Source organism: Lynx rufus, unplaced genomic scaffold (genome assembly GCF_022079265.1).
Source record: "Lynx rufus isolate CCGP_SWC_20201006 ecotype Redwood Valley unplaced genomic scaffold, mLynRuf1.p SCAF_13, whole genome shotgun sequence".
In the NCBI taxonomy this organism is placed as follows: domain Eukaryota; kingdom Metazoa; phylum Chordata; class Mammalia; order Carnivora; family Felidae; genus Lynx; species Lynx rufus.
Window position 1 is genome coordinate 40936389 of NW_025814827.1, and position 11093 is coordinate 40947481.

Sequence of the window (11093 nt, forward strand, 5' to 3'; positions counted from 1 at the left end):
ATACTTCAAGTAAAAATAATAAATACATGGGGCACCTGGGTAGCCCAGTCTGTTGAGGATCCGACTTCTGATTTCAGCTCAGGTCATGATCTCATGGATCATGGGATCGAGCCCAGCATCAGGCTCTGTGCGACATCACGGAATCTGCTTGGGATTCTTTCTCTCCCTCTCTCTCCCGCCCCCTCCCCCCCCACACCCCGCCGATTGTATACACACATTCTCTCTCGCACTCTCTCTCTCAAAAATATTCTTAAATATTATTTTTTTCATATTTAAAAAATGTTTATTTATTTACAGAGCGCCTAGGTGACTCAGTTGGTTAAGAATCCAACTTCGGCTGAGGTCAGGATCTACAGTTCGTGAGATAGAGCCCCGCATGGGGCTTAGCATGGAAGGCAGAGGCTACTAGGCATTCTCTCTCTCTCTCTCTCTCTCTCTCTCTCTCTCTCTCCCCCGCCCCTGCTCATTTTCTCTCCCTCTCCTTCTGCTCCTCCCCTATTCATTTTCTCTCTCTCTCTCTCAAAATAAGTAAACTGAAAAAAAATTTTTTTAAGTGTGTTTATTTTGAGAGAGAAAGATCAGGGGAGGGGCAGAGAGAAAAAGAGAGAGAGAATCCCAGGCAGGCTCTGCACTGTCAGCTCAGAGCCCGACCTCATGAACTGTGGTACCATGACCTGAGCCAAAATCAAGAGACAGACACTTAACCAACTGACTCACCGAGGCACCCTAAGAAAAGAAATTTTAAAAGAGTGTGCATTGCATTAAAATTCAGGCCCAGATATTGCTTCAACAACATTAAGAAGTCATTTCTTAATCACCAGAAATCTTTGGACAGCATTCTATTAATTGAAAGAGGTTAGATACACCTACTTTAAAATACAAACAAAAAAGGTAAGTTCAGAACCTCTTTTACTCCTACATTCCATCACTGGAAATTCTTCCTGACATCTAACCCAATGTTATCATCTGTATTTAAGCTTACTTTCTCTCGATTTATCCTTGAAAAGGAAGGGGTTGGGAGAAGATCAGCTCATGAATACTCTGCATAACAACCTGAGCTGGTTATGATGATGTCCTGATATCACTAGATTGTAGATGCTACTGACATTTTCCACTGCAGTTGCTATAGAAACAGTAAAGCATAGTTCAGACATAAAGCTTCTCAGAGAAAAGGTATTTCAGAAAAGCAAGGTCTAAGCATATCTCATGCAAAACCTCAGAAGTCATCAAGGCCACCAGCAAGGAAAAGAATTAATTTGACACATTGTGTTACCTCTTTTGGTGTTTATGTTGGTTTCCTTCCTTTGTAACTTATTGATAGCAAAGAAGCAAGAAGCAACGTGCCAGAGTTGGGAACAAGGAGACTTTCATTGTTCTGGGTTTGTCTTCTATTTGGGGGTGGAAAATACACCAGGGGTGACTGCTCTCTGCCTAGGCTAGCACCCTAGAAATAAACATACTCTCCATAAAGTTGTGGAAAATGGGAACTTTTAAAATTTGAGTAACCAAAAAAGAGCTCAGAAGAATTCTCACCCCCTCCCCCAGTAACCACCACAACCCCCAAAACAAGAATTACTCCTCCATAAACATAATCTTTTACTCAAAAACCTTTTAAAGGTTCAAATGTTTATTTTGGAAGACTGTTCTGCCTGAAACTCAGTTTTCACACTCAACTATCACCCACACAAAAAAATCAGTCCTTCAAGTCATGGAACCTACCTCATGTCCCTACCTCATATGCTTTTGACATATGCGATCTGTCCATTCCCACCAGCTTAGGACTCAGGAAAGATCACCCTTTCAAACATGAGGGGGGAGGGGGAATGGAAAGAACAGAGAGAAGCAAACCTGGTAGGGAAGTATGTATCAATTTCAAACAGGAGAAATAAAAATAACTCAAATGTCCTTGGAAGGCAGAGTGGGATCCAAATGTTATTGCACATTTCAGTCAGAAAATTCCAATTTTAATAGCACCTGTGTAAAGCTATGGTTGCCCTCTTCTAGGAAGATCAGCAATCATCCTCTGTCTGGCTATTCATAGTACAGTTCAGGAACGCCTCTGACTTCAGTCAGTTAAGCCTCTGACTTCGGCTCAGGTCATGATTTTGCAGTTCATGAGTTCGAGCCCGGCATCAGGCTCTGTGCTGACGGCTCGGAGCCTGGAGCCTGCTACGGATTCTGTGTCTCCCCTCTCTCTCTGCCCTTTCCCTGCTCATGCTCTGTCTCTCTCTTGCTCTCTCAAAAATAAATGAACATTAAAAAAAATAATAATAATAAATAAATAAAGTACATCTCATGGGTCAGCAGCATAGACAGAATGCTCAGGAGCTGTTGATATGGGGATGATGAAATGTAGGATTTTAAACTTCGCTTTTCTGCAGATTAACTAGATCCTCCAGGTAATGCACAAGCATGTTACATTTTGAGAAGCACTGATTCTAGTCCTGGGGACTTTTTCATTTCCAACGTGCTCCAGGGTGGTGCCTGGCCATCAATCGTCTGCACCTTGAGTAGCAAGGATCTAGAGAGGCCACTAGTGTTCCACCCTGGCTTCAGGGGAGAATCACCTCAGGAATTTCAAAACGACATCATGTCCAAGTCTCTCCCACATAGACACCTGTTAACGGGGCTGGGGTGGGGTCTAGACATTAGTAGTTTCCAAAAGCTCCCAGGTGGTTCTAATGAGCTGCCGGTGGATGAGATCCACTTACCTAGACTAACCCTTCATTTTATAATAATTACAACCCCAAACCGACATCAGAATAGGACGTGGTGGTTTCCCTACATTACCTCATTTGGCAGTCCTCAAAACATATCTGTAAGATAAGAGAGAACAGATACTGTTACCCTAGCTTAACAGATGAGAAGCCTGAGGACTCCCAAATTCGTTGAGAGCTGCTTACACTGCACTAACTTCCAGACGGTGGCTGACTGCTGTTTCTCTGGCTGACAGTAGAGGGAAGCGGAGGTCTAAAATTCCTATACTGTCCACTATTTCCCGCAGCGAGTCTTGAAAGCATTTTAGACGGCAAATCATTCATTCCAATCTCTTAATTTTATATGTAGGGAAACTGAGGCCCAGAGATTTGTGTCAAATCACAAGATTTTAGCTGAAATGTGAACTCAGATCTCCATACTCTTGGTTCAGCATGTTTCCCACTAACATGCATCTCCCACCTGTGCTCCACGGATGCCACAGGATGCTAACAGTTGTTCCTCTGAAAAAAACTTACACTCGAAGCCACCTCTGTGTTAAACCAAATTCAATACTGTCCTTGACTTCAGGACTTCCCAGCCTTCTCTGGGCTCATGTGTCTTTTGAATCTCTGTGAGCTTTATATACTATAGGGTATTTTCTCAGCTTCTTTGACTATGCAATCATATCTTTTTTTAAATCAAGTATCTTGAGGTAGCCCTATTCTAACGAGCAGACTTTGAAGAAGACTGTTAACTTGGCTCTCTTCAAGGTTATTCTGCTTTAGTGGATGGGAACAATTCGTTCTGTCCCTAAAGGTGGAGCACAACTACCAAAACTAAAGGGGAAAGTATCATTAGCACCATGAAGCATCTAAAACAGCCACTTCAAGGTTGTGAGAGTATTGTCTTGTCATTTTATACCACTTTGTCCCTTAGTAGACCATGCCTCAGACCCTCTCCCACAAAAGGAAAAGTCATTTTGATGCCCTTCTGCGGGATGGCTACTTTGTAATGAACATTCCCCTGTGTCAGGCTCTATGTGAAACACTTATTGAGGATTATCTCGTTTAATCCTTAAACAACCCAATGAGGTAATAAGGACTCTTAGTATCCCCACTTCTAAGTTTAAAAATATGAGACCTAAAGAGGTTAAGTAACATGTCCAAAGCCATACAGTAAAGAGTGGAACTAGGGGTTTTTTTGTTTTAAAGATTTTATTTTTTAAGTAATCTCTACACCCAACATGGGGTTCAAACTCACAACTCCAAGATTAAGAGTTGCATGTTCTCCCAACTGAGCCAGTCAGGCACCCCTGGAGGTAGGTTTTGAACCTGACACTGCCCACTGCCAGATTCAGTTGTATGATTAAGAGACCACTATAAATGATCTTTACCCCATTTATCAAAGTGTTTATTTCTTTTATGAGAGAGAGAGGGAGAGACTTTTTTTAATTTTTAAGGATTGGGGGGTTTAGCAAGTCTAAAATGTGCAGTGCAGGTTAAAAGACTAGAAATTCCAGCAGGAGTCAGTGTTGTAGTCTTGCATCCAAAGGTAATCTGGAGACAGAAGGAACTCGGCCATTAGCTGATTAGATGAGTCCCACCCACACTATGGAGGATAATCTGCTTTACTCAAAGTCTACTGACTTAAATGTTAGTCACATGTAAAAAATACCTTCACAGCAATAGCTAGTCTCAGGTGTTTGACCAAACAACTGGGAACTGTAGCACAGCCAAGATGGCACATAAAATTAACCATCACACTGTATAACATACAAAATCATGAAAATGTATCTTGCATCCCATTAGTCAAACTTCCTTATTTTTACAAATGAGGAAACACATGGGAGAGCATGAGCCCCTAGTTATACACATGCGTTCGCAGGAGAACATGCACTCCCAAATTCCCAGAACTCTTCATAAATTGCTCACTACCTTCCAATAAAATTAGGTGGAAAAATTAAATCCTTCCAAAACACCATTTATTTCTATTTTGAAGACTTGACTAGAAAAAAACCATCAGTCAGTTCATTTTATTACTTCTCTCCAGACTATCTCCCTCAACACCCTGGATGTTGGGACTACTTTCAGAGCAGATGGGGAGTCTGGAAATAGAAACAGCTGACACAGCTCTCCCAGAAGGTGGACTTCTTTGATCTGAAGTCCACTCCTGTCCCTCCTACCCCACCCCCTCAACCTCTCTAGTCTCACCTCTCATGTCTCTGGCTTCCTCCAGCTTGATGGCTCCTCTCTTTTTAAGTTTTTACTTAAATTCCAGTTAGTTAACATACAGTGTAATATTAATTTCCAGTGTACAATATAGTGATTAAACACTTCCATTCAACACCCGGTGCTCATGACAAGTGCACTCCTCAATCCCCATCACCTATTTAACCCATTCCCCTGCTCAGCTCTGTTAACCATCAGTTCTCTATAGTTAAGAGTCTGTTTCTTAGTTTGCCTCTCTCTTTTCTTCCCTTTGTTCATTTGTCTTGTTTTTTAAATTCCCCATATGAGTGAAATCAAATGGTATTTGTCTTTCTCTGACTGACTTATTAGCATAATGCACTCTAGCTCCAACCATGTCATTGCAAATGGCAAGATTTTATTCTTTTTTATGGCTGAGTAATATTCCATTGTGTGTGTGTGTGTGTGTGTGTACATTTACATATATATATATATACATATATATATATATCACCTCTTCTTTATCCATTCATCAGCCAATGTACATTTGGGCTCCTTCCATAATTTGGCTACTGTTGGTAATGCTGCTATAAACATCGGGGTGCATCAGAATTTTTGCATCTTTGGGTAAATACCTACTAGTGCAATTGCTGGATCATAGGATAGTTCTATTTTTAAACTTTTTTTTAAGTTTATTTATTTTGAGAGAGAGAGACAGAGAGAGCTAGCGTACGTGGGGGACAGAGAACCAGAGCCCGACACAGGGCTCAAATCCATGAATCGTGAGATCATGAGCTGAGCTGAAATCAGGAGTCCGAGGCTCAACTGACTGAGCCACCTGGGCATCCCAATTCTATTTTTAACTTTTTGAGGAACCTCCATACTGTTTTCCAGAGTGGCTGTACCAGTTTGCATTGCCACCAGCAGTGCAAGAGGGTTCCCCTTTCTCCACATCCTTGCCAACATCTGTTTGTGTGTCTGTGTTGTTTTTAGCCATGCTGACAGGCATGAGATGGTATCTCATTGTGCATTTCCCTGACGACTAGTGATACTGAGCTTGGTATCTCCTTTTGCCTCTGGGCTTACTACAAATAAGTTCATCCCCTCCGAGACTGAAACACTCTTTCCCCTGCCCACCCCTACATATCCCCCTTGCCTAGCCAAAGCCCATTCATGCTTCAAGTCTCAGCTTAGACATCTTTTCCTCAAGAAGTGTTTCTCCCCCCCTCACGGGATTGGGTTACATGTCCTTCCATGTACCCTATGGCATGCAGTGCCGCCCCCTTACATTTATTACCTGTTTCTTTATCTACAACCCCACCAGTGTCTTGTTCCACGGTACCCCCACCATTGGAGTCTGTCACAGAAAAGACATTCAATGCATATTTATTGGGGGAAGGAAAAAAAGATAGAATGAAGGAGACCGGAAGGAATTTCTGTGGGTCCTTTCTTGCACGGTGAGACTTAGATCTGCCAACTAGAGACAGCCTGGGATGGAATTTGCTCAGAGAATTGTACGGTGTAGAGCAACTTTCAGGTTGCGCCTTTCAGGTGTTAGGGAGTCAGTCTAGTGACCTGGCATCTGACATGCTTTGCCCTCTTTGGAATGTGGATAACAGCAAGGGGTTATCAGTAGAAGGTAACACAAGGCTAAGCCTGGGTGATAGAAGCAGGAACGTAAAGGGACCCATATGAGGGATATTTCATGGGTAAATTGTACTGCATCTGTTGGAATGTGAAGGAAAAGGGTACACGATCAAAAAGTCAGAAGAATCTAGTTTCTGGCACAAGACAATGTCATCAATTCAATTCCATATGGAATTTGAGGCATTAGAAAAACATCCAAACATGCAGTTGAAAATATAAAACAAAGCCAAGAAAATCCAGAACCGTTCACAAATTTGTCATCTTTATAAAAATAGAAGTTTCAGGACTGGTCAGTAGGCAGAGCAGTGATTGCCCACATGGCATGCTTTGAAAGGGTCATCAAGAAGATTCTCCCTTCATCATATCACGCTGCCTGGAATTTTGCAATTAAAATAGTATTTTTCAGGGGCACCTGGCTGGCTCAGTTGGTGGATCATGTGACTCTTGATCTCAGGGTCTTGATCTCAGGGGCTCTCTTATTGAGCCCCACACTGGGAGTAGAGATTACTTAATAAAAAAAATTAATGATATTTTTCCTATATCATCAAATATATATTGCACATATTATATCTCTGGAAGGAATGATAAGAAATGTTGGTAACAGTGGTTACCTCCACAAAAGGAGGATTAGAAGCTTGGAGGTCAGAGATGGGAAAAAGACCTATCTTTTAGCATTTACATTTTTATACCCACTGAAGCTTTTTATCCTGTACATAGATGTTCAATCTGGAAAATAAAATTTTCCTTTTACTTTTAAAAGTTGGAATTTGTCAGTGAGTGTTGATTAAATTATATTACATCCATTAAGTGGGATAATGTGCAGTCATTAAAATGAAAAAAGGGCTTTGATCCAATAGACATACTGATACAAGAGATCTCCATTTGGGTACCTGGCTAGCTTGGTCAGAGGGACATGCATGCAACTCTTGATCTTGGGGTCGTGAGTTCAAGCCCCATTTCAGGTGGAGAGATTACTTAAAAAACAATAAATCTTAGGGGCGCCTGGGTGGCGCAGTCGGTTAAGCGTCCGACTTCAGCCAGGTCACGATCTCGCGGTCCGGGAGTTCGAGCCCCGCGTCAGGCTCTGGGCTGATGGCTCGGAGCCTGGAGCCTGTTTCCGATTCTGTGTCTCCCTCTCTCTCTGCCCCTCCCCCATTCATGCTCTGTCTCTCTCTGTCCCAAAAATAAATAAACGTTGAAAAAAAAATTAAAAAAAAAAAACAATAAATCTTAAAAAAAAAAGTCCAAGATGAATTGTTAGGTAAAAAACAAAATTCAGAGTGTAAACATTAAGAAGTCACCCATTTAGGGGCCCGGTTTGTTAATCCTCCAACTTTTGATTTCACCTCAGGTCACTATCTCTTGGTTTGTGAGACGGAGCCCCGAGTTAGGCTCTGTGCTGACGGCACGGAGCCTGCTTGAGATTTTCTTTCTTTCTCGCTCTCTCTCTCTCTGCCCCTCCCCCACGCTCATCTCTCTTTCTCTCTCTCCCAAAAATAAATAAACTTTTTAAAAAGTCACCCACTTAAAAATAATTGTATCTAACTGTTCGTTAATATGTGCAAAGGAGAAAGCATTGGTTACCTTTGCAAGATGGAGTCAGAGGAAGCTTGTTTCCAAGCTATACATTTTGACATTGCTTGAAATTTTACAAGAAAATATTACTTTGTAATCAGAAAATAATATAATTTAAACCATTTCTATTACATCACAAATAGCTCAAGAATAGATGGGGGGGAGTAAACATCAGCAGGTGGGTCCAATTTCAAACCCTCTAGATGAAAACCAGGTGCATGCAAGGAGAGTTTGTACATTAAGTCAGGGAGGAGTGTCATAATACAGTCTCGGCTCACAGCAGTACCTCAATAATGTTTAATAATTGTATTTGTAATTAAACTCAATAATGTTTAGTAATCAGACTATAGAGTAGATAATACCTGTCTCTTTCCCCAGCGCATGACAGAATAGGTACTTATCACTGGGAATCTAAAAATGAGTTTCTGGCCTCGAAGCCGTTGCAATATAAAGTAACTTCACATCACCTGCTTTCTTCTCTTTATTGCTCCCAAATTACCCAATTTCCTTTCCCTTCCCCCTTGTCTTCCCAGCCCTCTTCTTTAACTTGCCTATTGCAACCACAAGAGGGCAACAGCCTCAAGCACAAAAAAGGCTCTCAGGCACTGGTACTTGTAACAAGCAAAGGGATGATGTGGTTACAAAAATGTTATAAAAACTTTAGGGATTTCAGCATCTTGCTCTGGATATGTGTGTGACAACATTTAATATTCCATTTCAAATGATAAACAATGAGTGGGGAGAAAAATCTGTGCTGGTGAATGGAGCTAATATACTTCCCTCTCTTCCAGATGCTGGCCAAGAAGAGGTGAGATAGAAAAGAGACGGTCTAGAACCCAAGACTTAATCCTAATGTAAATTCTTGCACCAGGATGGAAGGAGAATCTCACCACAATACAACCATTGTCAATGACACCCCAGTAAATCACCAGCCTTTGGAACGCCATGGGTTGTGGGAAGTCATCACCATCGCAGCTGTGACTGCTGTGGTAAGCCTGATCACCATTGTGGGCAACGTCTTAGTCATGATCTCCTTCAAAGTCAATAGTCAACTGAAGACAGTGAACAACTATTACCTGCTCAGCTTAGCCTGTGCAGATCTCATCATTGGGATCTTCTCCATGAACCTCTACACTACCTACATCCTCATGGGACGCTGGGTGCTTGGGAGTCTGGCTTGTGACCTCTGGCTTGCACTGGACTATGTGGCTAGCAATGCTTCTGTCATGAACCTTCTGGTGATCAGTTTTGACCGTTACTTTTCTATCACAAGACCTCTGACATATCGGGCCAAGCGTACCCCAAAAAGGGCTGGCATCATGATTGGCCTGGCCTGGCTAATCTCCTTCATCCTTTGGGCCCCGGCAATCCTCTGCTGGCAATACCTGGTTGGGGAGCGGACAGTGCCACCAGATGAGTGCCAGATCCAGTTCCTCTCTGAGCCCACCATCACTTTCGGCACTGCCATCGCTGCCTTCTACATCCCTGTTTCAGTCATGACGATCCTCTACTGCCGAATCTACCGGGAAACAGAGAAGCGCACCAAGGACCTGGCTGACCTCCAGGGCTCTGACTCCATGGCTGAAGCTGAGCCAAGAAAGCCAGCTCATAAGGCTCTGCTGAGGTCCTGCTTTAGCTGCCCTCGACCCACACTGGCCCAGAGGGAAAGGAACCAAGCCTCCTGGTCATCCTCCCGCAGGAGCACTTCCACCACTGGGAAGCCATCCCAAGTCACCGGCCCAAGCACCGAGTGGGCCAAAGTCGAGCAGCTCACTACCTGTAGTAGCTACCCTTCCTCAGAGGATGAGGACAAGCCCACCACTGACCCTGTCTTCCAAGTAGTCTACAAGAGTCAGGCCAAGGAAAGCCCAAGGGAGGAATTCAGTGCTGAAGAGCCCAAGGAAACTTTTGTGAAAGCTCACACTGAGAAAAAGGACTATGACACCCAAAAATACTTCTTGTCCCCAGGTGCTGCTCATAGACCCAGGAGTCAGAAATGTGTGGCCTATAAGTTCCGATTGGTGGTAAAAGCTGATGGGACCCAGGAGACCAACAACGGCTGTCACAAGTTGAAAATCATGCCCTGCTCCTTCCCAGTGTCCAAGGACCCTTCAGCGAAAGGCCTGGATCCCAACCTCAGCCACCAAATGACCAAACGAAAGAGAATGGTCCTTGTCAAGGAGAGGAAAGCAGCCCAGACCTTGAGTGCCATCCTACTGGCCTTCATCATCACCTGGACCCCTTATAACATTATGGTCCTGGTTTCCACCTTCTGTGACAAGTGTGTCCCAGTCACCCTGTGGCACCTGGGCTACTGGCTGTGCTATGTCAACAGCACTGTCAACCCCATTTGCTACGCCCTCTGCAACAGAACCTTCAGGAAGACCTTTAAGATGCTGCTTCTCTGCCGATGGAAAAAGAAAAAAGTAGAAGAGAAGCCGTACTGGCAGGGGAACAGCAAGCTCTCCTGAAAAGTAACAACTCCTCTCAAAAGAGTGACCATGGTCAATTTCTTCTGAGGACGGGTGGGCTGATTCTGGCTTATTTGTTTTCAAAAAAGACATATATCATTTTGAGCGCCTGAGGACTTTGTAAAGGCTTCAGATCTGTCACCAAAAGGGAGGAGTCACAGCTGCCACAAGTGCTGCCATATTGAATGATTCTTGTCTAGACCAAGGTCTCCTGATGCCACTGGAGTTCGCTGTTGAAGTGAGGAGACAGACTTGTGTCCCTCCACAGGGGGAGGAACACTGGATCACAATGAACAGTGACTTAGGGAACTTCAGTCCCCTAACCTCTGCAGAGCAGCAGGGACTGGGTGGAAACCTTCCCTGTGGAAACCTGTATTCAGGTTTTGTGCAATATGTGCGTGTCTGTGGGGTTGGCTCCTGTCAGTGAGAATCGGGAGACTGTAAGTCAGTGTTACCTGTTAAGAAGAGTGATATTCAACTGGCGTCTAAGACTCCATTTCTTTATAAACTGATCAGT

General features: G+C 43.3%; 1 protein-coding gene across 1 annotated transcript; it reads left to right on the forward strand.

Annotated features, from left to right (window-relative positions):
• The first annotated feature begins 8977 nt into the window (after positions 1-8977).
• On the forward strand, positions 8978-10576 carry CHRM5 (cholinergic receptor muscarinic 5). The gene has a single exon (XM_047075358.1). It carries the CDS (start codon positions 8978-8980, stop codon positions 10574-10576), a length of 1599 nt encoding a protein of 532 aa, XP_046931314.1.
• The last annotated feature ends 517 nt before the right edge of the window (positions 10577-11093 follow it).

What these genes read in the sequence shown, in the direction of transcription:
- CHRM5 (XM_047075358.1), top strand. Translation starts at nt 8,978, where the DNA reads ATGGAAGGAGAATCTCACCACAATACAACCATTGTCAATGACACCCCA.